We start from the raw sequence: 25,347 nt of genomic DNA, 5'->3' as shown, positions 1-25,347 counted from the left end.
GCACAAAAAATGAGGTTTTTTGACTAATGTTGACTGCAGAAGGGTTTGTTGCAGCATTGACTTTTGTTGACTAGGTTTGACTGGATATTTTCAGACATTTTGGTTAGGGCTTTCTATTACTGCTATTTGATTGGTCAGATTTCACTTTGATTGGGCAAGTGAATATTATTGCATAGTGTACTCTCTCTCTGTGCTGAACTTTTGAAGAATAATAAGAAGAATTGATCTAAGGGTTCCCACATTAGTGTTTGTCCTTGGCTGGCGCCATATCTTGTGTCCTCTTGTCTTCGCTTGTTTTTTACTGTTATTTTTTATGTTCTATCTACATTTTACTGTCATGTTGATGTGATTGCTAATCTGGATATTGATATTGGGCTAATAAGAAAATTGAAGTAAAATTGCTCTTAAGCATAGAACATACCATTGTCATCTAAAATTAACAATAAGCCATCTGCACATTGAAGTATGAAGAGTGAAAGGTCCAAAAAAATAAACTGAGCTAGTTGTTAAATGCTATGATATACATCTACGACATATAAAATAGTGAAAAAGGAGAAACAATTATTGTAATACATATGATCCTATCTACTATTCCTTTCTCTTTGCACCACCACGACTGGTGTGTGAGCCTCAATGTGGTGGTAATGGAGTTCGAGTAGGATGAAATAGTGTAGAAAAAGCTGTAGGCAGAATTGAGGATGAAGCTCCTAGAGCTATAGCTAGGGACCTGGACACATGGACCACGATAGTTGATGGGGTGATCTCAACATGACCATCATCATTTAGAAGGGAATTCTCCAATCGCTTTATGTTGGAAATACTGAGAGGGGGGTGAATCGATATTTCTCTTTAATTAGTATTTTTAACTTCACAAAGCATTAATTATAATAAACATTTCATAAATATAAATCAATATCATATGAATAGTAAACAACACCATTCAACAATGCATAAACATCAAGACAATAGACAACAATTTTTTAGGTGGAAATCCTTCTGGAAAAAAAAAACCAACGAATGCTTCTTGATATTTTGTCTTCAATAAAATGTACATCAATATTTTCAGCTCCAACTGAGGGAGGCTCTAACTTGAAGGATGCTCCAATGCCCTTGTTTACCAACTGCTATTGGAAGGACTCTCCAACGTCCAGGTTTATAGGCTCCAACTTGAAGGATGCTGCAACACCCTGTTTAGTAGCTAGCCTTGGATGGATGCTCCAATGCCATGCACAGGCTCCAACTTGCCCTAGCACGACCATGCCACCCTGAAGTGTTCTTAGGCTCGAACTTGAAGGAGACTCCACTCTCCTACCTTGTACCACCTTGCCACCCTAATCAATGGGCAAACCACATTTCATATATTTTCAGACTAGATCCACTTGTGTTCGATATCAATACAAAAGAACATGCGATACAATCTCTTCTGCTTCTGCTTAGTCTGTATATCAATATCAAACCCTAACAACTTCATTGCTCATCTCTCTAGCAAACCTTGCATAAATAATTCTGTCAAAAATTTGTCTGCAATAATGCCAACTCTTCTAAGGGGTTAATCCCTAGCTCAACATATACATTTCTACATTTGTAATGAACAAAGTTTGTCATCACTCTGATACCAATGTAACAAACAAGGTTTGTATACTCAACAAAATACTCAGAAGATTTGGTATATGTAAATATCCATTATAGGGCAAATATATTATATGAAAATTTTGAACAAGTAATGTTTGATTGTTACATGTCTGCATTTGTAACGAACAAAGTTCGTCAACGCTCTCATACCAATGTAACGAAAAGGTTTGTATATGCAGCAAAATACTTAGAAGATCTGGCATATGTAAATATCCATTATAAGACAAATATATCATATAAGAATGTTGAATGTACAAGTGATGTCTGATTGTTACAAATGAGGCCCACTTATATATCTATGCAGGTGCCTCTTCATGGAAGGTCATGTCTCATTAGACATGCCTCTTCAATATTAATTACTAATTAATGTTCACTAATTAATCATTACTATTTTTACATTATTTTTATAAAAATTATATTCATAACATTGCCTTCGTCTTCAAAAATCTTTGTCTTCAAAGCTTATTGTTGAGAAGAGGTGTCCTCTATTTCTTTGTCTTGCATCTTTCGAAATTCTTCAAGTTGTCATCTTCGTCGATACAAGATGATAAGATCCTCTGAGTGATAAATAAAATTGTTCAACTGAGAAAGGATCTGACCATCCTAAATCAATCTTTTGTGGAACTTTGCAATTACTTGATAGTTGGGATAAATTGTTATCGTCAGATTGGATTGTGTTGATATCATTATTCTTCGGAACATAAGTTTGTTGTTTTTGTTCTAACTTCTAAGTGATACATATATGCAGGCTGATTGAGGTGTCTATTCTTGTGATTCGGGTGTAGATAAGGTGTTCTTGTGATCTGATTTCCCCTTAACATTGTTGTGTTGATTTCTTGATTTACTTGAAGTATTGATTTCCGTTAGGTATAGAAGTCGCTTGGTTAATCGCTGGATCTTCACTTGAAATCTCCGTCATTTGAACTACAACATTTGAATATGTTTTTACTTCCACTGGTTTGTCATCATCTTGTGTTGTAGTATTTACTGGATCAATATTCATTCCTTTTTCTTCAACTTGGACTATTGCATTTGAAGGCTTCGATGTTTCCTTCGTGATAAGTTCTTCTAGTTTGTTTTTCAATGATTTCTTATCATTTTTTAGTTTCTTAATTTGAGTTAGTAGACTTTGATTATGATTTCTGAGACGTAAGAGTTCTTCAGTTTCTGATTCATCAACCTTATTTTCAGTGTTTTGACATTCAACCTTTTCATCTTTTAAACATTTGATTTGTTTTAATAACGTCTAATTAAGGTCTTTTAAGCGCAAATTTCTTCTTCCTTCTTTGGTTGTCTCTCACTAAACGCCTTTTCGATATATTCCTTTTCTTGTTCTAATTTTTGTTTTGTAGCTTTGGAATTCTTGAACTTTGTAAGTAATTTTTGACTATGGTCCCTTAGATGCAAGAGTTCTCTGTTATTTTCCATTGATGCTTCATAACACTGAGCTTCAAGATCTTTATATTTCTTTTCTGATGCCTCATTTTTTTGCTGAAGTTCTGCGATCTCTTCTTTTAATCTTTTAATTTGTGTATGTGTATTACCTTGATATTCTTCCAAAGTAAACAATTTCCTACATGTTCGATAAAATATAGTGTGATTTTTAAAAATCAATGAATACTCATATTCTGTTTGACAAAACAGACATGTGGTCCAAAATGTAGAATTATGTATGGAATACATAGCTCCTTCATTCATTAATTTGTTTTACTATAGATAATAATATGGCTACTTATAAGAAAGTCATGACTCACAACCAATCTAATGAAAAGTCACGTCTTCAGGTGTGTGTTGATTTCGAGGGTGTCTTTGTAAGGCTTGGAATAGGTGCACAAATTGTAATTCAATGGCGGCTATAGGATATGGTGGGTAGTAGTGACCAATTGTATGGTAGTGATATAATACGATGGACCATAATAGTGTAAATATTGCATAAATATAACGAATTGTCTATGCAAACAAGATTAAAAACATTAGTCATATGGACGCGGGTTAAGGTGGCACTGTTTGTATGAGTGTTTTATGAATTGTACAATGTACATCATGTGATATATATACTTTTTTTCTTTCAAGCGAGCAACTTACTGTGGTTTAAAGGTGGTGACTGTGTGGAGTATAGAAATTGTTGTGCAACTGCAGGTAGTGGGAGGGGACAACGATTGGAAGGTTGTGGAGGGTCGAGGGGCAACTCGAGGGCAGAAGGCTGAGGTGGCTCGGGGTGTCGGCAATGGTAGAAACTGGTGGCAGTGGATAGTGGTTGTGCTCCGACGTTTGCTTCGGGTGGCTTAGGCGGCAACAGGTAAAACAGTCGAACAACTTTCTGGGACGGTATGCTGTCTGGACGTTTGACATAGTGGAATGTGACGATAAGTGTTGTCTAGACTACCGAGGACGGTGGGTGTAGTCGGACAATCGAGTCGCTAAACGAAAACAACGAGAAAGGCAACAATGAGTGATCCGATTGGTGACTGCGTATGATGACTTGACAAGCGCAAGGTAATTTTTTTGTTTTGTTTATATAACCCTTTTTTTTCTCTAAACATTTATCTTTAAATTTTGGTTTTAATATAATTTTTTATTTTTATTTTTTTGACTATATTTTTAAAAATTTTTAACCCTTTTTTATATACTTATTTTTCTAATATTTTTTTTTTTGAATTTCTATCTTTTTATATATTATATATTTTTATTTTATATATATCTATATATATATATATATATTTCCTTTAAATGGCCAAGAGCCTCTAACGAAATCAACAAACGGAGAATCGAGTTGCTAAACAACAACAACGAGAAAGGCAACGAGTGATCCAATTGGGTGACTGTGTACGACGACTTGACAACCTCAAGGTAATTTTTTTGTTTTGTTTATATAACCTTTTTTTTCTCTCTAAACATGTTTCTTTAAATTTTGGTTTTAATATAATTTTTATTTTTTTGACTATATTTTTATTTTTATTTTTTTAACCCTTTTTTATATGCTTATTTTTCTAATATTTTTTTTTGAATTTCTATATATATATATATATATATATATATATTTATTTTTATTTTTTTCTTTAAATGGCCAAGGACCTCTGACAAAATCGGCAAACGGAGAAACTCTAAGCTCTGTGTAGCTAAGCGCTTTGATTGCAACGACAACTACGTTGACGAAGACTTTAATGGCCAATGGACGAGATCAGAGAATGTGGCTTTGATACCAATGTAACGAACAAAGTTCGTCAACACTTTGATACCAATGTAACGAACAAGGTCTGTATACGCAACAAAATACTCAAAAGATCTGGTATATGTAAATATCCATTATAGGACAAATATATATATATATATATATATAAGAATTTTGAATATACAATTGATGTCTAATTGTTACAAATGAAACCCGCTTATATATCTATGTAGGTGCCTCTTCATGGAAGGTCATGTCCCATTAGACATGGCTCTTCAATATTAATTACTAATTAATGTTCACTAATTAATCATTGCTATATTTACATCATTTTTATTGGGATCAGAGAACGTGGCTCTGATACCAATGTAACGATCAAAGTTCGTCAACATTCTGATACCAATGTAATGAACAAGGTTCGTATAGGCAACAAAATACTCGGAAGATCTGGTATATGTAAATACCCATTATAGGACAAATATATTTTATAAGAATGTTGAATGTACAAGTGATGTCTAATTGTTACAAATGAGGCCCACTTATATATCTATGTAGGTGCCTCTTCATGGAAGGTCATGTCCCATTAGACATGGCTCTTCAATATTAATTACTAATTAATGTTCACTAATTTATCATTACTATATTTACATTATTTTTATATAAATTATATTCATAACAACATTACATCAACACTGCCAGATGTCTCTATGACCAATAAACATATGCATGAAAGTCTCAAGCAAATTGATATAACATTATGCTATTGCACAGAACATCAAACCCTAACTTTACAAAAGGTCAGTTCACTCACGCTCATGCACTGTAAACTTTGGTACACGTCCTTTACTCACATAAACAATTTTGCCTTTGTCCTCTGCTCACTTTTTTCATTGCCATAAACAATTCTGCAACAATCACACTGTCTTGCAACATGTAACCACCCTATAAATGCTTCTGTCTCTAAGTCCTATTTTCTGGATTTCTTTCATATCTCAATTTGGACAATCAACGACTTTAGAAAGTCAAGATAACCACAATAAACCATACATGAAATTAAATGTTCTAAACTTTGCTCCTTTTCGGGCAAACTTCAATAAGTTGTTGGAATCTAGTTGCATCAACCATTGGCATAAACAGAAGATTACATAAATAGAAGATTACATGCTGCCTAGACTTAGATAAACAAATTAAAATAGTTCTGTCTTTATATGTGCAATATATAACAACTTCAACTGTAAATATGTGCCTAGAGGGAGATCTGTGGTCACAAAAAGATGTCTCAGACTTAGTCTTCAAAGGGGCCGCATGGCCGCATGAATGCTCAGTGAATACAATAGAACAATGCTCCCAGAGTGTTGCTTAATAGAGAGATTTTGCATAGAAAATTCCTCAGATCCTCCTGCAAAATAAGCTAAAATCCAGTGAATCCCCAAAAAAATGAATGCAACCCATAGCCTTCAAACCTTCGACCATTTCCTAGAATATTCTTGACTGCTTCTAATTGCAGGTAATTTCAAAACTATAGATCAACGTTAGACTTGTCCTTTGATGAGGAAGATAGGAATCTTTATATAGATTTGGAGTGATTTCTTAGGGGGCAACCGACTAAAATTAAAATTGCTAAATTTCAATTTAGAGCCTAAACTATAAGGCCAATTTGGAGAGAAATAAGTTCAAACTTTGAATTTTCAAATTGGAGCCAAACCCTAGCCAAATTAGTGTTGAAACATCAAAAATTATTTTTAATTAAGTTCCATAGTATTTCATTTTTTCTTTAATGAAAATCCTTTTGTCTTCTTGAGATGCTAGCTAATGATAGATTGTGAATTCATCAAGCTCATGGGGATATAGACCACAAGATGGGGCTCTGATCTTCTAAAGGCCATATTTTTCGAACTGTGAAGAACCATAGAGCGTGCCATATACCGTTGGAATCGACATGACATAGAGCACCAACTGACAATGGTTACAAAGGCAAATTCACCGGTCTTTATCCTAAAAAATCTTCAACAAGTACGGGCCTAATTGGAGCTTCAAGAGATTTTAGGGTTTGAAGTCATTTGGAGCTTCAATTAATGCAAACCAGACAAATGTTAAAAGTGTTCAAGACCCGACGTTGACATCAATGACAACACTATTCAACACTTTAAAACCAATACTTCATCCTCCAAATTATCCTCCTCTAGATCATTGCCCCAAGTCATCAAGTTTTGATTTGTCTTTGCCTCCTTAGAATAATGGGATGACAATCAAAAGTTGTAATGTACATAAAGCAATCTATGTGGTAATACCACCGTGTTGCCAAAAGTTGTAGTTATGGGGTAGCATTGCCATTCATATTCCCTCGCTTCTTGATAAGCAATGTTCCACCACTCCTTGACAAGCAATGTTCCACTATCGCTTATATTGGGATCGTCATCATTAGTTTCATCCTTCATTCTTTGCCTCTTGTTTAGCCTTGGACTCTACATCAATCCTTTAGCGACATTAGTCTAGACCACTCAATTTTGATGAAACTGTGTAATCCAAGCCTTAAAATATGGTAGAAAGACCATAACAGGCTTGTTATGAATAAAAATATTCATAAAACATCAATTAAATAATAAATATTAAATAACAAATATCAATAATAATAAATTAATTTAACTAGTTAATGTTTCATCAATTGTGAAGAGACATGGGTCAAAAGTTGTGTCATTTTATCTTCGTGGACAATCAATGCCTATATAGGCACATCACCACGAAGATTTGTAATCACCATTCGTACATTTATTAATAATACAACTACTACTACTTACATTTATACTGAAGTCTACTCACAATACTACTATAGTGTACTAAATATGTGTACCATTCGTATCAGAGCCACCACTATGCTGTTGTTGCTGATCGTACAAACATGTCCATATCTGTTCCACTGCAATTAACCACCCTCCATCATTTCCGCTGTCACCACCACGTTGTCTCCGCTCCACATCAACAATTCGTTGCTCAACCATCCCGCGTGTTCCCATGTCCTTCTGTTCCGATTCGTTATATCGTGTTTTTCCACTTCCGTAGCCGTGTTCCATTGTCGTAGTCATCCCCACCTGCACTGGTTCTTACGCCCTCTTCTCTGCCATTGAACCCGCTTCCGCTTGTCCCCTCTTTTGCCACACCGTCTGTGTCTTCTGCTTGCCGCGTATAGCCTGTCCACCGTCATTATTCCGTCATTCCTCACCGAGTGTTTCGATTGTGCTCCTTGTCACAGCTCCGTCGACCATCGTACTTCTTTGCCATTCTCATGTGGGCATCCAAAAGTCGTATTGTTTGATACATACGACTTCATAAAAATTCACCACAATATAGTTGATAAATAAATAGAACTATATTATATAATTACAATATAGTTATTATTTAATTATATATATATATATAATTTAAATAAATAAAGTTATATATATTATTTATTTAAATAAATAAAGTAATTAAAAGATAAAAAAATTGGGTCTACAAGGAAAAAGAAGAACAAAATGGCAAACAATAACAACAACAATGTAAAAAATATTCAAGAGGAACTCAATAAGATAAATAAGCGCCTTGATAATGTCGAGAAGTCAGTTAGTAAACAGGACCAAATGGCTGATGATGTCACAGAATTAAAAAGCATGATGAGCAAGTTTATGGGAAAGGACAATCCACCCTCAGCCACACAAAGTCCCAAAACTCCGGAAGACGGAAATTCTCCAAATCATGATTTCTTGATACAGGAGAAGCTGCGAATACCACAACTACACTTCGAAGGAAGTCAGTACTATACAAAGTTTCCTGAAAGAGACACCCTTAAAAGTTAAAGAGAATTACCAAAATATGATGGTAAGGATCATAAAGGCACCGTTGTATGGGTAAAAAAGATGGATGCCATTTTTTGGAGCAAATCCGCCAATAGGTGAACAAGAGAAGGTCATGACCACATTCAACTACCTGGAAGCAAAAGCGCATGATTGGTTCTTGTGGTGGTCTACTAAATGTGCAACTTGCTCGTTCAATTGGCAAAATTTTAAAAATGCCCTGCTAAAAAGGTTTCATGACAAAGAAGAGAATGATGCATACAAGAGATTCGTTCACCTCAAACAAAAAGGATCGGTAACTGAGTATACTCATGAATGGGAGGTGTTAGTGATAAGGCAAGGGGGATTCTTAGACGAAGAACTATTGAAAATGTATCGTTGTGGCCTTAAGGATTACATTTAGGAAGAATTAAAATTATGTAAACCCCAAACCATTGAAGATGCCAGACACGCAACCATAATTATTGAGGGAAAATATAAGCTTAAAATGTCATCATTCAGGGAAGACGAAGATCAACAACAACACTCAGGAAGAAAAGAAACTAACAAATGTAGGTATTGTGGAGATAAATGGACATCAGGACACAAATGCCTCAACAAAAAACTGTATACTTATGAAGTCGAGAAGGAATCAAACACTTCATGTAACGATCTCGAAAAAAAGATAAAAAAGAAAAATAGTTGTCACAAATGTGGAAAAAATTGGATGCCAGGCCATAAATGTGAAGATGCATCCCTTCGCTACTATAAAATAGTAGATGGGAAGTAAATTGAAGTACAAGAACATGATGAAGGAATCGTTGTCACACACAGTGAAGATTCAGATTCTGAGGAACCGTCATTAGCTGCAATTTCATGTGATTGGAAAAACCTTGATGAAAATAGTAACTCTTTCAAAGATCAAGAACAACAAGCAACTACAAAATATGTTCCACCACATCTTCAGAAGAAGAGCGAATTCCCAAAAAAGAACATTAAAATTACTACTCCATCAACAAACATGAGAAAGAATCTATGTCCTAAAACCCTAAGGCTCAAAGGACTCATAAAAGACAGAAATGTCAATATACTTATAGATTCTGGTAGTACTCACAATTGTATAAACATTGATCTTGCTAAACAACTTGGTCTTTGTATATGCCCAATCAAGGACCTATCCATGTCGGTCGCTACCGGAAAGAAAATCAAGGAAATAGGGGAATGTCAAAAAGTTTCGATCCAAATACAAGAATTAAAGCTACAAACAAACCTATTTTCCCTACCACTCAAAGAAATGGATATAATTCTAGGTGCAGAATGGTTAATACAATTAGGAAGCTATACTACAAACCTTGAAGAACAATTCATGGAGTTTAACTGGCAAGGACGACATTATAAATTAAAAGTTGTTAACACTCCCAGTTCCAAGGAAGGTACAATTACTCGTGATGAATGCACCAATCAATGAAAGGATGCCATTCCATCACAACATTGTTCAACTAGAGAAAACCCTTTTGGTTGTGCTTTGAGGACAAAGCATCTCTGAAGGGGGTGGCAATGTTATGAATAAAAATATTCATAAAACATCAATTAAATAATAAATTTTAAATAACAAATATCAATAATAATAAATTAATTTAATTAGTTAATGTCTCATTAATTGTGAAGAGACATGGGTCAAAAGTTGTGTCATTTTATCTTTGTGGCCAGTGAATGCCTATATAGGCACACCGCCATGAAGATTTGTAACCACCATTTATACATTTATTAATAATACAACTACTACTACTCAGATTTATACTCAAGTCTACTCACAATACTACTATGGTGTACTAAATATGTGTACCAAGGCCCAATCAATGATTTTGTTTGAGTGAAGGGTACTTTTTACCAAGGCCATGACAAAGGAGTTCAACAATCAACACCACCAACATTTGGGTACATAAAGGGTTTGGTGCTCTTGATTAAATGCCAATCAAATACCCTCATGTGTGATTGTATCCAATTAAATGCTGCACTTCAAAAACTATTAAGTTTGTTGAATTTTGAATGGTATTTGAAATTCTACTTTCACCATATGAAGTGCGATGGGGTTGTAACCACTTTCAAACTTTTTGAAACAATTAATGCTAATGTTAAAAATTTAAGTTACATTTTTTGCTTTAAGAATTTAACATTACCATTAGGGAGCACATTGGGAGTGCACTCCCCGACTCCAAGAATGACCTAAGGAGTGCCACGCTCTGAAAAGGGAGCATCTCAAATTTGTCTAGAGCATGCTCATGAATTTTGGGAGTGCGTTCCTATGGGTGGCTTGTTAGACACTTCTGCTTGGAATGCAAATTTTTTGGGTGGTTTTGGGGGAGGAATAGGCCCTTAGGGGGTGGTGCCTATTCCTCTTGTAGCAATGAAACAACAAGGAAAAATTCAAAACTTTAAAACAGGAAAGAAAACTTCTAGATCTACAAATTTGGGCAACAACATAGGAAGAAGCAACGTAAATTTGCTTCCAACTTGCTCGTACTGAGCAGAACTCCGAGAAATTGAGTGACTATCCTCCTAGTGTCTTTATAGGTTTGTATAATTCTAACCTCTATGGAAAAAGTCCTGATAAAATCTCGATAATATTTAGAACTCGCGATTTTTCAACTTGTCGATTTTATCGGCTGATTTTTTCACGATTTAAAAAAAATGAAAAACTTGGGATTTAATCATAAAACTTGGGATAAAATCGGGAGTTTATCCAAAAAATCGAGATTTAATCGTAAAACTCGAGATAAAATCAAGAGTTTATCCAAAAACTCGTGAGTGAAGTGTCAGGCCATGTATAAGTTAGGAAAAGGCCGATTTTTCCATTGCACTCTAACCTTTTCTATTTGTGCCCGTGGAGAGAGGAGTGTTTGTCACTGCCCAAGAGGATGAGATTTACCTGAGTTTGGGTGAGACAACTTCAGAAAACCCTTGATGTGGAAGGCATGTCATTGGACCATATTAACACTACAAGTGCATGGAGGGTTGAGATGAAGAGGCCTATCATGGACTCAGTCCTTGATTGGTTAGAGGTGGATCCGAAGGCACTAGAGCCGAAGGAGGTAGCAGCTGCAAGGGAGGGAGAGGTAGAGGAGGAGGAGGAGGAGCAAGAGCAAGAATAGGAGTTGGAGGAGGAGGAGGAGGAGGAGGAGGAGGTGACACCATCTAGGATGGGCACTGGTAGATGACAAAGGCGGCCTCCTATTTTTACTTCTAGAGGACGACATAGTCCATTTGTAGCCCTAGGGGCAGGGCCTTCTCCTCTAGAGGAAAAGGCAAAGTCATTCCCTATTCCCATAAAAGGGGTAGAGGAACTTAGTGACTAATTAGTTTATGACATGTAGATGACTCATGATGATGAATCATGATATACATTTATTATGTTTTTTGCTGATATTTGACTCTTGAGACAGAGCCAGGACTCAGGATTTAGGACTTGATTCACTATTGATATGTGACGTAGCATTAGGCTTATTATACATCTTATATATTAGCTTTCTTTTCATGCTTATGTGGCAATGCATTTATCTGATGTTGTGGATAATTTAGATGCTAAAAATAATAAAACAATGAATATTTTTGTACCTTTAAAATTTTGCCGATTTTTTGCCATCTTTTTCAAAAACCTCGCAACTTTAACGACTTTTTCAATTTTCGGACTCTTGCCAATTTATTCCCAAGGTCGACTTTTTCCACTTTGGTTTGAGAATCTCAATTTCTTAATTGACTATGTTCATACGGCCTCATTTGTGGCTGAAATACCTGATCAATACAAATATGTATCGTAAGGATATGTTTTCTCATTGACGATTGATTCTTACATTGGCAGTGCTTTTGAGCTACCATTTTTCTTTGGGTGGGTAAAAAGAACAATGTCATACTATCCCATGTGCCATTGATTCCCTTTGGAAACCATACAACTTTTCTCCTTTACAACTCCTTTTTTTGTTTTTTTGAGTTAAATATTTATTTATATCTCTTGGAACCTCGAATGTGATTTTCATTTAAAAAAATTGACTTTGTTTCAATTGAAAATTAAAACAAAGCAATACTTGATTCTGGTGGAGCCCTTTGGGGTCTTCGATGTGCTATGCTAGTGATCCCTTGATTTGTCTTTGTCAATAGTAGTGCCTTGGTCTTCACATTTGTGGAATTTTAATTCTGTTGCAATCACTGGATATTATTCTCCTATCAATTTAGATTATTTGTCTTCTGTGAAATACTTACAGTAAATATTGAATAAAACACTACTGCAACTTCTTAGAAAAATAATTAACCTTTTGCGCACACACAAAAATAATGGACACCAATATTTTTGGACAAATGTCCTTGGAAAAACCCCAGTGTGAAAAATACCAGTTTTGCAGATGAGTTATTTTATTATTCTTCGGCAAAATCTATGATGGAGAATATTACAATGGGTTGCCGTAAAATAACAAACCTTTGGAAAATTATTCTGATTAATTCTGCAAGTCACCTTGATCTCCTGGAAGCAATTCGTCCCTCCTTATAAAATCCATCCTCCCTCTAGAGCTCAATTAGGCTCACACGTGCGGCCTGATAGATAAACTCGACCCTCTTGGCAACTCGCACTAGTTGGGAAAATCAACTCAACCTCCACTAGAAAATCTGACATCACCTTGGGAATCGATACCTTGTGCAAATTGATCTCTACTGCAATTTCTCCTTGCTCCAGAATTTCTCTCTCTAAGCAATTCACACTGCTTGCTAGGGTAATTCTGTTACTATTCACACCCCTGCCTGGAGCAACTTGCACTACTGGAAAATCGACTCTACAGAAAAACCAATCTCCAATTCTCCTTGGAAATCACTATGAAGAATCTCTCTGATAATCTCATCTCCAACCAATGCTAATCTCTCTTTGCTGATGCCCCTGCGCTGCCTCTGCCCCCTTTCTATCACCGCAACACTGTGTCTCGATGTGTTCTCCAAATGCCCATCGATTTCCTCTTATAATCTATCATTGACGAATGAATGGCTATGATCTAATCTCAATTGATGGCTAAGATCATCTTGACTCCATTAAGTGACTTTTTCGGAAGTCTCTAGAGGAAAATCGATTTACTTGAATTAATACTGATTAATTAAGTTATTTCCCTAAATTAAACTTAGGAAAATTATTTAACATTTTAATTAAATCTAATCAGGGCCTTTTCTTGCGAAACCTTTTCTGGGAATTGGAGAAAATTTGCTTCTTAGCCTCATATATACAATATGAGACTAGAACACCTATTCGAGCTATTATAGTTGAGCAGAATTGTTGAACTATAAGGTGGTTTATCCACCTTACTTAGATTATTTGTGGAACATTGCACTTACAAGATTCCCAAGATGAACTTTTATTATGAGACTAAATTGTACTGACATCGATTTTCTTTGGAATATAGGTCAATTGTTTTTTTTCAGAGTATTGTTGATATACAAATTGGTTAAATTACCAGCTCTATTGATTAGGATGTCGATAAGGTGTTTTGTATTAGGTTTAGGTTTAGATATATATTTTGTATTGGATTTAGCTTTCCTAGGAGTGGCATTTGCACTCCCACATTGTACTCTTACTGAATGTATCCTCTAGTCCCATTGACTGTATCCTCTAGTCTTCTCCTTATCATACTTGTAGTGTTTTTCTTGATTCATTTTTGATATTATATCTTCTTCATACACTCGTGTTGTTTTGTTGATTATTGAATCTCTTACACTTGGATTTTGCATTGTTTTTACTTTGACATCTGAAGACATCCTTATATCAACTAGACTTGCATCTTTTTGGGTTGTGATGTTGATTGGATTTGTATTTGTTCCTTTGTCTAAGACTTGGAGTTTTGTGTTTGAAGAATTTTCTATTAATTCATGCTTCTTTCCTGGTAAGCTGTTCTAACTCTTCTTTGTAGTGACTTCTTATCATTCTGTGGCATCTTAATTTGTGGGAGTGAAGTTTTATTATGAATCCTTAAGTATGAAATTTGTCCTCATTTTCTGATTTGTTGACTTCATTGCTTTATCTTGATTTTCTGGCTTTTCATCTTTCTTCTTTTAACTTTTTAATTTATTCAAGCAAATTGGTTATGATTCCTTAGGTAGGAGCTTTCTTTGTCTTTTTTTGATTATTTTTTCGTAAGATCTTGATTCTTTTGTTCCAACTTCTAAATGCGGCACTTCTTATCTTCACTTATTTATTTTTACAAGTAGTTCTTGATTGTGATCTTTCAGGCAATACATTTTGTTAACTTTTTCTAATAATTCATCACCAAACATATTATCTAGATCTTCTATAACTTTCTCATTGTTTAACTAGTTCATCCTCAATTTTTTTATTGGCGACTCTAGAGTAAAAGTTTTGTCACAATTTGAGCAAACAACCGTGTTAGAGTAAAGGTGCTTGCTCAGGCGTACAGGTTATATCACCTCATTTGTTTGTCTTTTGAATTAAGCTCGTGAGGCCAGTCACACACTCAACCACTAATTCTAAATATTTTAATCAAGCTTCGCCATAGAATATCACTAATCATAGTCATCTCAATAGTTCAGGATTCATATTTCTTTACCATATGATAACTATTGTCAACACTCATTAACCGTGTCTCATTTTCTTGATGTTCTATTTTGTTATGCCTGTTTGTGTTGACTGCTAGTGCATTGTCTTCTATTAAGGTTCATTAATAAAGTAGTAGTTTTCAATTAAATAGTATTTTAAAGGTAAAACCAGGACAAATTCAAGATCTAATATTTGATTTTCCTTTAGCTATCTCTAACTTTAGCAACAAGCAAGCAATCTATGATGTTGTGGAGCAACCTTTAACTGTTCTAATTAAATCATTTTTTTGGTAAACAGGTTTTATCTAGGCATCCAGCGGGCTTCCTTAAGCCTGTGCCAAACATGTTTCCAAGCCTTAGTAGTGGAAGTGATCTTCTTAGCTTCAAATGCAAAGACCTTATATGGGTAACTATTAATGCTAATGATGTATCTAGTTAAGCTTCGATGTATACTGCAGTATGTTTTTCCTTCAAGGTCTTCATTCTTTATTTGGATGGCAGTAAGGTTATGTAGTCCATATAAGTATAGGAGTTCATTCTGCCTTAAACTCTTGAAAGGATGATCAACACATAAATAGCTTTTTGAAAAGTCTTGTGCATAATTGCAGGTTTCTCCAGCTGCAGATATTATGGAACTTTTCATATATCTTGCAGAGCCTTGCCATGTGTCCCAGCTTCTTCTCACCATATCACATGGGGCAGATGACTCTTCGTCCCCTACTTCTGTTGATGTTAGAACAGGATGCAACCTTGATGGACTACAGCTTGTTGTTGAGGTTTGTGATTCTTTTTATGATCTTGATCTACTGTTCAGAGCAACTATTTTGTCAGATAACATTTTTTCTAAATTTTGCTGCATTGCTTTGGTAAAGAATAATTTAATTGGAATTTGGTTATTTCAAGGGCATGCGTTCAGTCATCTCTTTTGCTTTCCACTATTATAATGTCCCTTGTTGCCAATTTTCAAGAAGTTCCACAGCTTGCCCGAGAAAACGTTTCTGCCTAAGTTGCACTGAAACGAATACGATAATAGATACGGATAGGGGGTTTGAAACAGATACGACAAATTTTCAAAAAATTCAAGAAATGATACGACAAGGAAACGACACACACACACAGACATATAATCTATATAGATTCCAAAGACTAAAAGATGAATGGTAATATGGAATTTTTATTTTGTCTTATATATATATGTTGCAGGAAACAACAGATTTAGTGGCGTACTAGTACCGGGACGACCTGAAATGCCAAAATGATTGAAACGTTGCCGAAATGCCGCCAACCATACCATACGACATTTCGAGATTTCGAAACGCGGATGGTACGGTCGAGATTTCGAAATGCGGACGGTACGGCCGATGACGTTTCGACGGAGTTTTGGCCACAGTAGGCTGAGTTTCGACAGCCAAAATGAACAATAGAATTTTTTTGGGCCTTTTTGGTCCATCTCAAGGAGTGGAAAGAGGGCGTGGGCCCTGTTGACCACTACGTGTCAACTTCCCATAGCAGTGCACCCCCTTTTCTTCGCAAAAGGGATAGCGCTTGATTGACGTGTCCATGCCATTCGACAGTCATCGTCGACTTGTTCAATTTATGTTGTAAACCCAGTCTGCATGTGTGAATTGTAAATAATCTTCGCAGAGTTGAGTCATGTATGTAAAGTGCCTAGGTGGATTTAATTTTCTAGTGATAATCTACGTTCCGGAAGGTTGTTTGTCTCACCGATCCATGATCGGCAGAGTTTTCCTTCAGCCTAACCCCAAAGCCGGAATGAATCTTGTCATTAGAATCTTAGGGGAATTCTAGTGCATTGATCTGCTAAATTATAGTTGTGTCGCAGAACTGGGTGGTCTATGAGGGTCTATGTCAAATGGTTTTTCCCCTTTGAGATGTAAAATTGTAAAACTCATGATGTAAAGTGTCTTGAGGGTTAGAAAATGTTTTAATCCCCTCATAAGTCCTAAGTCCTAGGTCCTAGGTGATTTTTCCAAAGGCTAAGTTCAAGGATCCAAAAATAAAAATTATTTAATTAAAAAATAGATAAAAATAATAATAAATTAAAAAAAAAAAAAAAAAAATAATAAAAAAATTAAAAAATAATAAAATAATAATAAGTCAAATTTTTGAGTAAATAAATGCAAAATTTTAATTTTTTAATATATTAAAATGCATTTAAAAATTCGATGGATGAGATTAAAAGAAATCTTGATCCTCATCGACGGGCGAGATTAGTTTGACATGGATCACTCGAACTAGTTGTTGGGAATTTTTCCTTTAAATAGGGTGCTAGGGGTCATTTGAGATGAGATTTGATCTGAGAGTCTGGTGCTGAAGAAAGCTCTCTTGTAGTCATTTTTTGTGCAATAAAGAAAGACTTTGGGGTTGAAAATCTTGCTGGTGTTACTCTTCTGAAAGTGCTGTAAGATGATTTATTTTTCTGCATAATTTTATTTTCAGCCATTGATATAGCTTGATGAAGATAGATTTAGGCACAAGTATCTTGTCTAATCTTTGGGGTTTGAGTGATAGTTTAGATTCTGAAATATAATGGCAGGTATCTCCATTTGATCTGGGTTTCACTTTTGTTTTCTCCATCTATGCTAATGGTTGATTTTAAGTTGTGCAGGAAATTTTAGTTTTGAGTTTACCGGGCGTTAGGGGAAGTTCTCGACTGAACTAGCCAACTCCTGGTTTGTGTTTTCTGAAAGAGCCCAGCCAGTTCTTGATCCCGGGCTTATCATTTGAAATTTTTTATGAATGCATGCAGGGTTTTCTGAAGTGTCTCACATTAAAATTAAATTCTGATTATTGACAAATTTGGCTACTAAAGAGCCTTAGATCTGTAAATACTGTAAATTGTTTAGCTGGTCTTAGGGTCTTAGTTTCATTCTCTGCACATATTATTTTGGGTTTTCGGTTCTTTGTCATTGCAGTTTGCAGGTATAGGCTTTGAGAAATTTTCAGGGTTTTATCAGGCAAACTTGGAGCAGGGAATTTCAAATATTGATTTTGTGGAGAGCTTCAGTGGTTTTTTTGGGCAATCTGTTTAATGTTGCCTCGAGTCTTCAATTTTTTGGGAAAAAATTCGAAATTTGGTCCTTGGACCTGCACTTCTCCATTCACCGCTGTCCAAACCCTCACTCCCACGCAGCTTTTCTTCTCCATTCTCCACGCAGTCGTTTTTTATGTTTTTTTGCTACCCATCTGCTCCCAAACGTTACCCACGCCTTTCACATCCAAGTCTGCAACGTGTCCATCACACAACACCTCCCTTGGCGTTCCGTCCACCTTCAGTAATCGATTTCTTTTGTCCTTCAAACGTTCTTCACGCAGTTACATTCGCTTGGCTCCCCTGTTACTCCATTTGCTGTGGCTTATACCTGCGTTCATTCTTATTCACGTTGCCAATCCCTCCGCTACCATTACCTCACTCTTTCCACGCATACCTGCACACAACTTTCAGCTGGCCGTTGAAGCTCCATTCTTCATCATCGGACCTGCGCTGCAAGCATTTGAAACTCTTCTGCTTGCGTCCGTCCAGCCTCAACCATACGCGTGGTCCAACATTCTCGTCTGCAAAGCTCTCCGTCCGCCGTTGAAAGCACTCCGCCGTCACAAACCTGTAAAAGACAGTATCAACGCGTTTTGATCTTTTTGTATATACGGGTCAGTTTTTATTTTATGCGTTGGATGTCTAGGTATCATAGTTAGGTTAGCAGAGTTAGTTTTAAAATTAGATTATGTTAATTCTTTTTTGTTTAGATTTCTAATCTTAGGATAGTTTTTAGATATTATTTTGTTTCATTTTAAATTTAAAAAAAATAAAAAATTCATAATTTTTTTTTTAGACTTTAGTTAGGGTTTTGTTTTTGGTTTAATTTTTAGATTTAACGCTTTAGTTTTAGTTTAAATTTTAATTTTAGGTTTTATTTTAAAATATAACAATAGAAGAATTCGTAAAAAATTATAAAACTTTGAAAAGACATAAAAATTTTCTTTTCTTATAGTTTAGGTTTTAAATTATTTTAGTTTAGATTTAATTTTGTTAGAAGTAAATAATAAAAAAAATTGATAAAAGGTTTCCTTTTAGTTTATTTCAATTTTTTGGATTTAAAGTTTCATTTACTTAGTCTTCAGTTTTGTTTTATTCAAAAAAAAAAAATTGAAAAGCTTAACTAAAAAATTGAAAATTCATTTTTTTGGAGTCTGTTGTGGTATTTATGTCCCATTTTTCTATAGCTAAAAGCACTTAAATGTTTATTTAAAGATCAACTACTGAACAGTGGTGAATCTTTTCGTGAGCTTGGTTAGCATTTAAATTTCGTGGTTTAATGTATTCGATCTTTACAAATTTAATTGCTGGATTATTGTTAAGGCGTTGTGCGTTTGATGAATATCTTGCATTTTGCTTATAAATGATTGTTAATCATGGAATTATAAAGTTCATATTTCTGCAGCTTTTGACAAATAATCATTTAATCATTAACTCCATAGGGCACTGGTCCATTAAATTAATAAAATCAATTAAGTGCTTGTTACCCCTCGTGTCTCCCAGTCCAGCTGGTTCACAGTTGGTCATCCATTTTCCTATAGGGTCTACCCCCCTTAGCCGCGGGAGACAGGCTTAAACAGAGAGATCGGGGATCAGGGTGACAGCCCCCGGTCTGAGCGTTGTCGTGACAATCTGTGCGACAACATTTTTTGGCGCCGTTGCCGGGGACAGAGTTTTTCTGTCCCTGGCGTTTCAACGACATTCATCTTCTCATTTCTCATCATTCTTTCATCTTTCTCATCTCTCATTTGAGCTGGCAGATTCAACATTTTTGGTTATCATTTGGATCTTTTATCGCCTTATCTTTCGTCATATCAGCAACTACTCTTCAGTTCGTTTCTTGTTTGGGTGGCGACTCCATTTCTTTTCATTTATTTTCCCAGACAAGAAGCCTCTCTCATATCAGCTTGTTGGTTACTTTTTGGATCCTAGAATTTGACTCATTGTTCAAGTGGCGACTCCACTTCTTTCATTTATTAATTTTCTTGAGCAGAGATCTCGTTCTATCATCCATTTGGTCCCTCGTTATTCATCATGGATTATTCGTTTAAACCATGTCATTTTACTGATGATCTCCATGATATTCCGGAAGTGGCCATTTCTAAATTACCTTTGTTCTCAAGTGGTGATTCAGTCGTTGTTAAAAGACATCTAGGCTTGTTTACTCGTATAATGATCATATATTGTAGACCCCCTCAATATAATCATGAAGATGTCAAAATGCGTCTTTTTGTCTTTTCTTTAGAGGGTGATGCTTTGAATTGGTTTAATAATTGTCCTGGAGATTCTTTCACTTCTTTACAAGACATTGTCAATGCTTTTAAAGATAGATATGGTTATCCAGATAGCTCGCCTTGTGCCCCTAAAATTGTGCAACAGAATGAAAGTAATCTTATAAAAGGTCCAGCTGTCGGTGAAAGATTCCAAGACAATTCTTCATATCAGAATGTGCAATCCACATGTACCATTGCAGATCAAATCCATGATAGTGGAAACGCAGGGACAAATGACAATGAAAAGGAAGATCAAAGGCAAATTATACAAGAACTAATGCTGCTGGTAAAAAATATGGAGATCAATCAAACTAATTATGCTAATGATGTGAGAACTTTGTGCACCCATCTGGAAAAACGTAATAGGGAGATGGAGATCATGCAAAATCAGCATACTAAGGAAATTGAGGCCATGAAGATTAATCATGATACAGAAATTAGTTTTATGCAAAGCAAGATGTCAGGCTTAGAGGAAAATATGACGACCATGAAAGCTAATCATGATAAGGAAATTAATTCTATGCAAAACAAGTTATTAACTATGGATGAAGAAATGACTATCATGACATTCGATCATAATAATCAGTGGGCTACCATGCAAGCAAATCATAAGGAAGAAATAAACTCTATGCAGTATTGCTTGATGAACATAAAGGAAAAGAACGATAAAATAATAAAATATATGGAAGAAGACCATGCCATGCAAATCAGTGCTATAAAGGTTGAACACTCTAGTCAGATAAATGCCATTAAAATACAGGTTCAGAAGTTTCAACAATGGTCAGAGGATGAAAGAAACCAGGAAACATCAATAGATCAGGAGCCTCCTCATTTGCTGCAACAAGCTCCATCTTATTATGAGGAAGCCATTGGTTCGATTGAAAGGTGGTTAATTCAAGGTGATCCAGATAAAATTAAAAACAATAAAGATCAAATGCAAGATGAAGAAAGACATGTCACGCATATCTTACATACTTCATCTGAGAGCTTTGAAGCAGAAAGTTCCACGTCATCAGTAATACAACCTGCCATGAAGAAAAAGTGCAAGAGAAAGAAAATGAGAAGAAGATTTGATGCATCAGACGGCGGTGAGCAACTTGATTTTCGGATAGGAAAAAGTTCTATGATATGTAGAATTGGACATGGCACATTCGACAAGCAGCCGACAGATTTGCCTGAAAGCAGGCAAATGCTCAGTATACACTATATTGAACACATCTGATGCCATGGGGCATCCTTTGTATTGTATTTCTAACCCTACTCCTTGTCATTTCAGCATTTCATTTCTGTTTTAGGATTAGATTTACTTTTCCAGATAGTTAATAAATGAAGAGCTTATATCTTTCATGTGCTTAATGTTATATGATGATTTTTGGATGGACGCTACTTATGTTTTATTGTGTATTGCGTGGATGCAGATTCTGGATTCTCACATTCCTGCAGTGCAACAACGTGTCCCCAAGTGGAGCCAGATGTTGACCACTACGTGTCAACTTCCCATAGCAGTACACCCCCTTTTCTTCGCAAAAGGGATAGCGCTTGATTGACGTGTCCGTGCCATTCGACAGTCATCGTCGACTTGATCAATTTATGTTGTAAACCCAGTCTACATGTGTGAATTGTAAATAATCTTAGCAGAGTTGAGTCATGTATGTAAATTGCCTAGGTGGACCTAATTTTCTAGTGATAATCTACGTTCCAGAAGGTTTTTTGTCTCACCGATCCGTGATCGGCAGAGTTTTCCTTCAGCCTAATCTCAAAGCTGGAATGAATTTTGTCATTAGAATCTTAGGGGAATCCTAGTGCGTTGATCTGCTAGATTATAGTTGTGTTGCAAAACTGGGTGGTCTATGAGGGTCTATGTCAAATGGGTTTTCCCCTTTGAGATGTAAAATTGCAAAAGTCATGATGTAAAGTGTCTTGAGGGTTAGAAAATGTTTTAGTCCCCTCATAAGTCCTAAGTCCTAGGTGATTTTTCCACAGGCTAAGTTCAAGGATCCCAAAAAAAAAATTAAAAAATAAAAAAAAAATAATTAATTAAAAAATAGATAAAAGTAATAATAAATTTTTAAAATTTTAAAAATAATTAAAAAATAAAAAAAATAAAAAAAATAAAATTTAAAAAATAAATAAAAAAATTAAAAAATAATAAAATAATAATAAGTCAAATTTTTGAGTAAATAAATGCAGAATTTTAATTTTTTAATATATTAAAGGCATTTAAAAATTCGATGGATGAGATTAAAAGAAATCTTGATCCTCATCGACAGTCGAGATTAGTTTGACATGGATCACTCGAACTAGCTGTTGGGAATTTTTCCTTTAAATAGGGTGCTAGGGGTCATTGAGATGAGATTTGATCTAAGAGTCTGGTGCTGAAGAAAGCTCTCTTGTAGTCATTTTTTGTGCAGTAAAGAAAGACTTTGGGGTTGAAAATCTTGCTGGTGTTACTCTTCTGAAAGCGCTGTAAGATGATTTATTTTTCTGCATAATTTTATTTTCAGCCATTGATATAGCTTGATGAAGATAGATTTAGGCACAGGTATCTTGTCTGATCTTTGGGGTTTGAATGATAGTTTAGATTCTGAAATATAATGGCAGGTATCTCCATTTGATCTAGGTTTCACTATTGTTTTCTCCCTCTATGCTAATGGTTGATTTTAAGTTGTGCAGGAAATCTTAGTTTTGAGTTTACCGGGCGTTAGGGGAAGTTCTCGGCTGAACCAGCCAACTCCCAGATTGTGTTTTCTGAAAGAGCCCAGCGAGTTCTTGATCCCGGGCTTATCATTTGAAATTTTTTATGAATGCATGCAGGGTTTTCTGAAGTGTCTCACATTAAAATTAAATTTTGATAATATTACTGTGATTATTGACAAATCTGGCTACTAAAGAGCCTTAGATCTGTAAATACTGTAAATTGTTTAGCTGGTCTTAGGGTTTTAGTTTTATTCTCTGCACATATTATTTTGGATTTTCGGTTCTTTGTCATTGCAGTTTGCAGGTATAGGCTTTGAGAAATTTTCAGGGTTTTATCAGGCAAACTTGGAGCAGGGAATTTTAAATATTGATTTTGTGGAGAGCTTCAGTGGTTTTTCTGGGCAATCTGTTTACTGTTGCCTGGAGTCTTCAATTTTTTGGGAAAAAATTCGAAATTTGGTCCTTGGACCTGCACTTCTCCATTCGCCACTGTCCAAACCCTCACTCCCACGCAACTTTTCTTCTCCATTCTCCACGCAGTCATTTTTTATGTTTTTTTGCTGCCCATCTGCTCCCAAACGTTACCCACGCCTTTCACATCCAAGTCTACAACGCGTCCATCACGCAGCACCTCCCTTGGCGTTCCGTCCACCTTCAGCAATCAATTTCTTTTGTCCTTCAAACGTTCTTCACGCAGTTACATTCGCTTGGCTCCCCTGTTACTCCATTTGCTGTGGCTTATACCTGCGTTCATTCTTATTCACGTTGCCAATCCCTCCGCTACCATTACCTCACTCTTTCCACGCATATTTGAACACAACTTTCAGCTGGCCGTCGAAGCTCCATTCTTCATCATCGGACCTGCACTGCAAGCATTTGAAACTCTTCTGCCTGCGTCCGTCCAGCCTCAACCATACGCGTGGTCCAACATTCCCATCTGCAAAGCTCTCCGTCCGCCGTCGAAAGCACTCCGCCGTCACAAACCTGTAAAAGACAGTAAGAACGCGTTTTGATCTTTTTGTATATACGGGTCAGTTTTTATTTTATGCGTTGGATGTATAGGTATCATAGTTAGGTTAGCATAGTTAGTTTTAAAATTAGATTATGTTAATTCTTTTTTGTTTAGATTTCTAATCTTAGGATAGTTTTTAGATATTATTTTGTTTCATTTTAAATTTAAAAAAAAAAATCATAAATTTTTTTTTAGACTTTAGTTAGGTTTTTGGTTTAGTTAGGGTTTTGGTTTTTGTTTAATTTTTAGATTTAACGCTTTAGTTTAAATTTAAATTTTAAGTTTTATTTTAAAATATAACAATAAAAGAATTCCTAAAAAATTATAAAACTTTGAAAAGACATAAAATTTTTCTTTTCTTATAGTTTAGGTTTCAAATTATTTTAGTTTAGATTTAATTTTGTTAGAAGTAAATAATAAAAAAAATTGATAAAAGGTTTCCTTTTAGTTTATTTCAATTTTTTGGATTTAAAGTTTCATTTACTTAGTCTTCAGTTTTGTTCTATTCAAAAAAAAATTGAAAAGCTTAACTAAAAAGTTGAAAATTCATTTTTTTGGAGTCTCTTGTGGTATTTATGTCCCATTTTTCTATAGCTAAAAGCACTTAAATGTTTATTTAAAGATCAACTATTGAAAAGTGGTGAATCTTTTCGTGAGCTTGGTTAGCATTTAAATTTCGTGGTTTAATGTATTCGTTCTTTACAAATTTAATTGCTGGATTATTGTTAAGGCGTTGTACGTTTGATGAATATCTTGCTTTTTTGCTTATAAAAGATTGTTAATCATGGAATTATAAAGTTCATATTTTTGCAGCTTTTGACAAATAATCATTTAATCATTAACTCCATAGGGCACTGGTCCATTAAATTAATAAAATCAATTAAGTGCTTGTTGTGCTTCGTGTTTCCCAGCCCAGCTGGTTCACAGTTGGTCATCCATTTTCCTATAGGGTCTACCCCCCTTAGCTACGGGAGACAGGCTTAAACAAAGAGATCGGGGATCAGGGTGACAACCCCCGGTCTGAGCATTGTCGTGACAATTTGTGCGACAACAGGCCCCATCTAACACCAAAACACACTAACAAACTAATTTTTATGTGGTTGTTAGCTAAA

At 35.3% G+C, this 25,347-nt stretch overlaps 1 protein-coding gene across 4 annotated transcripts in view; it reads left to right on the top strand.

Moving 5' to 3' along the window:
• SAC9 (sacI homology domain-containing protein / WW domain-containing protein) overlaps positions 1-25,347 on the top strand; it is a 339,290-nt gene that overhangs the window by 76,767 nt on the left and 237,176 nt on the right. For all 4 annotated transcript variants that reach the window (XM_089419453.1, XM_089419451.1, XM_089419452.1 and 1 more), the window contains 2 exons: positions 15,497-15,604; positions 15,807-15,974. In XM_089419453.1, coding sequence (XP_089275579.1) covers positions 15,497-15,604; positions 15,807-15,974 — 276 coding nt within the window. The remainder of the gene's footprint in view (positions 1-15,496; positions 15,605-15,806; positions 15,975-25,347) is intronic.

The sequence above is a fragment of the Pinus tabuliformis genome, chromosome 4_1 (assembly GCF_031772625.1).
Source record: "Pinus tabuliformis cultivar Carrire ecotype Pingquan chromosome 4_1, CPIR1, whole genome shotgun sequence".
In the NCBI taxonomy this organism is placed as follows: Eukaryota; Viridiplantae; Streptophyta; class Pinopsida; order Pinales; family Pinaceae; genus Pinus; species Pinus tabuliformis.
The sequence above is the reverse complement of the archived record's forward strand: the minus strand, read 5'-3'. Positions and strand labels throughout refer to the sequence as shown.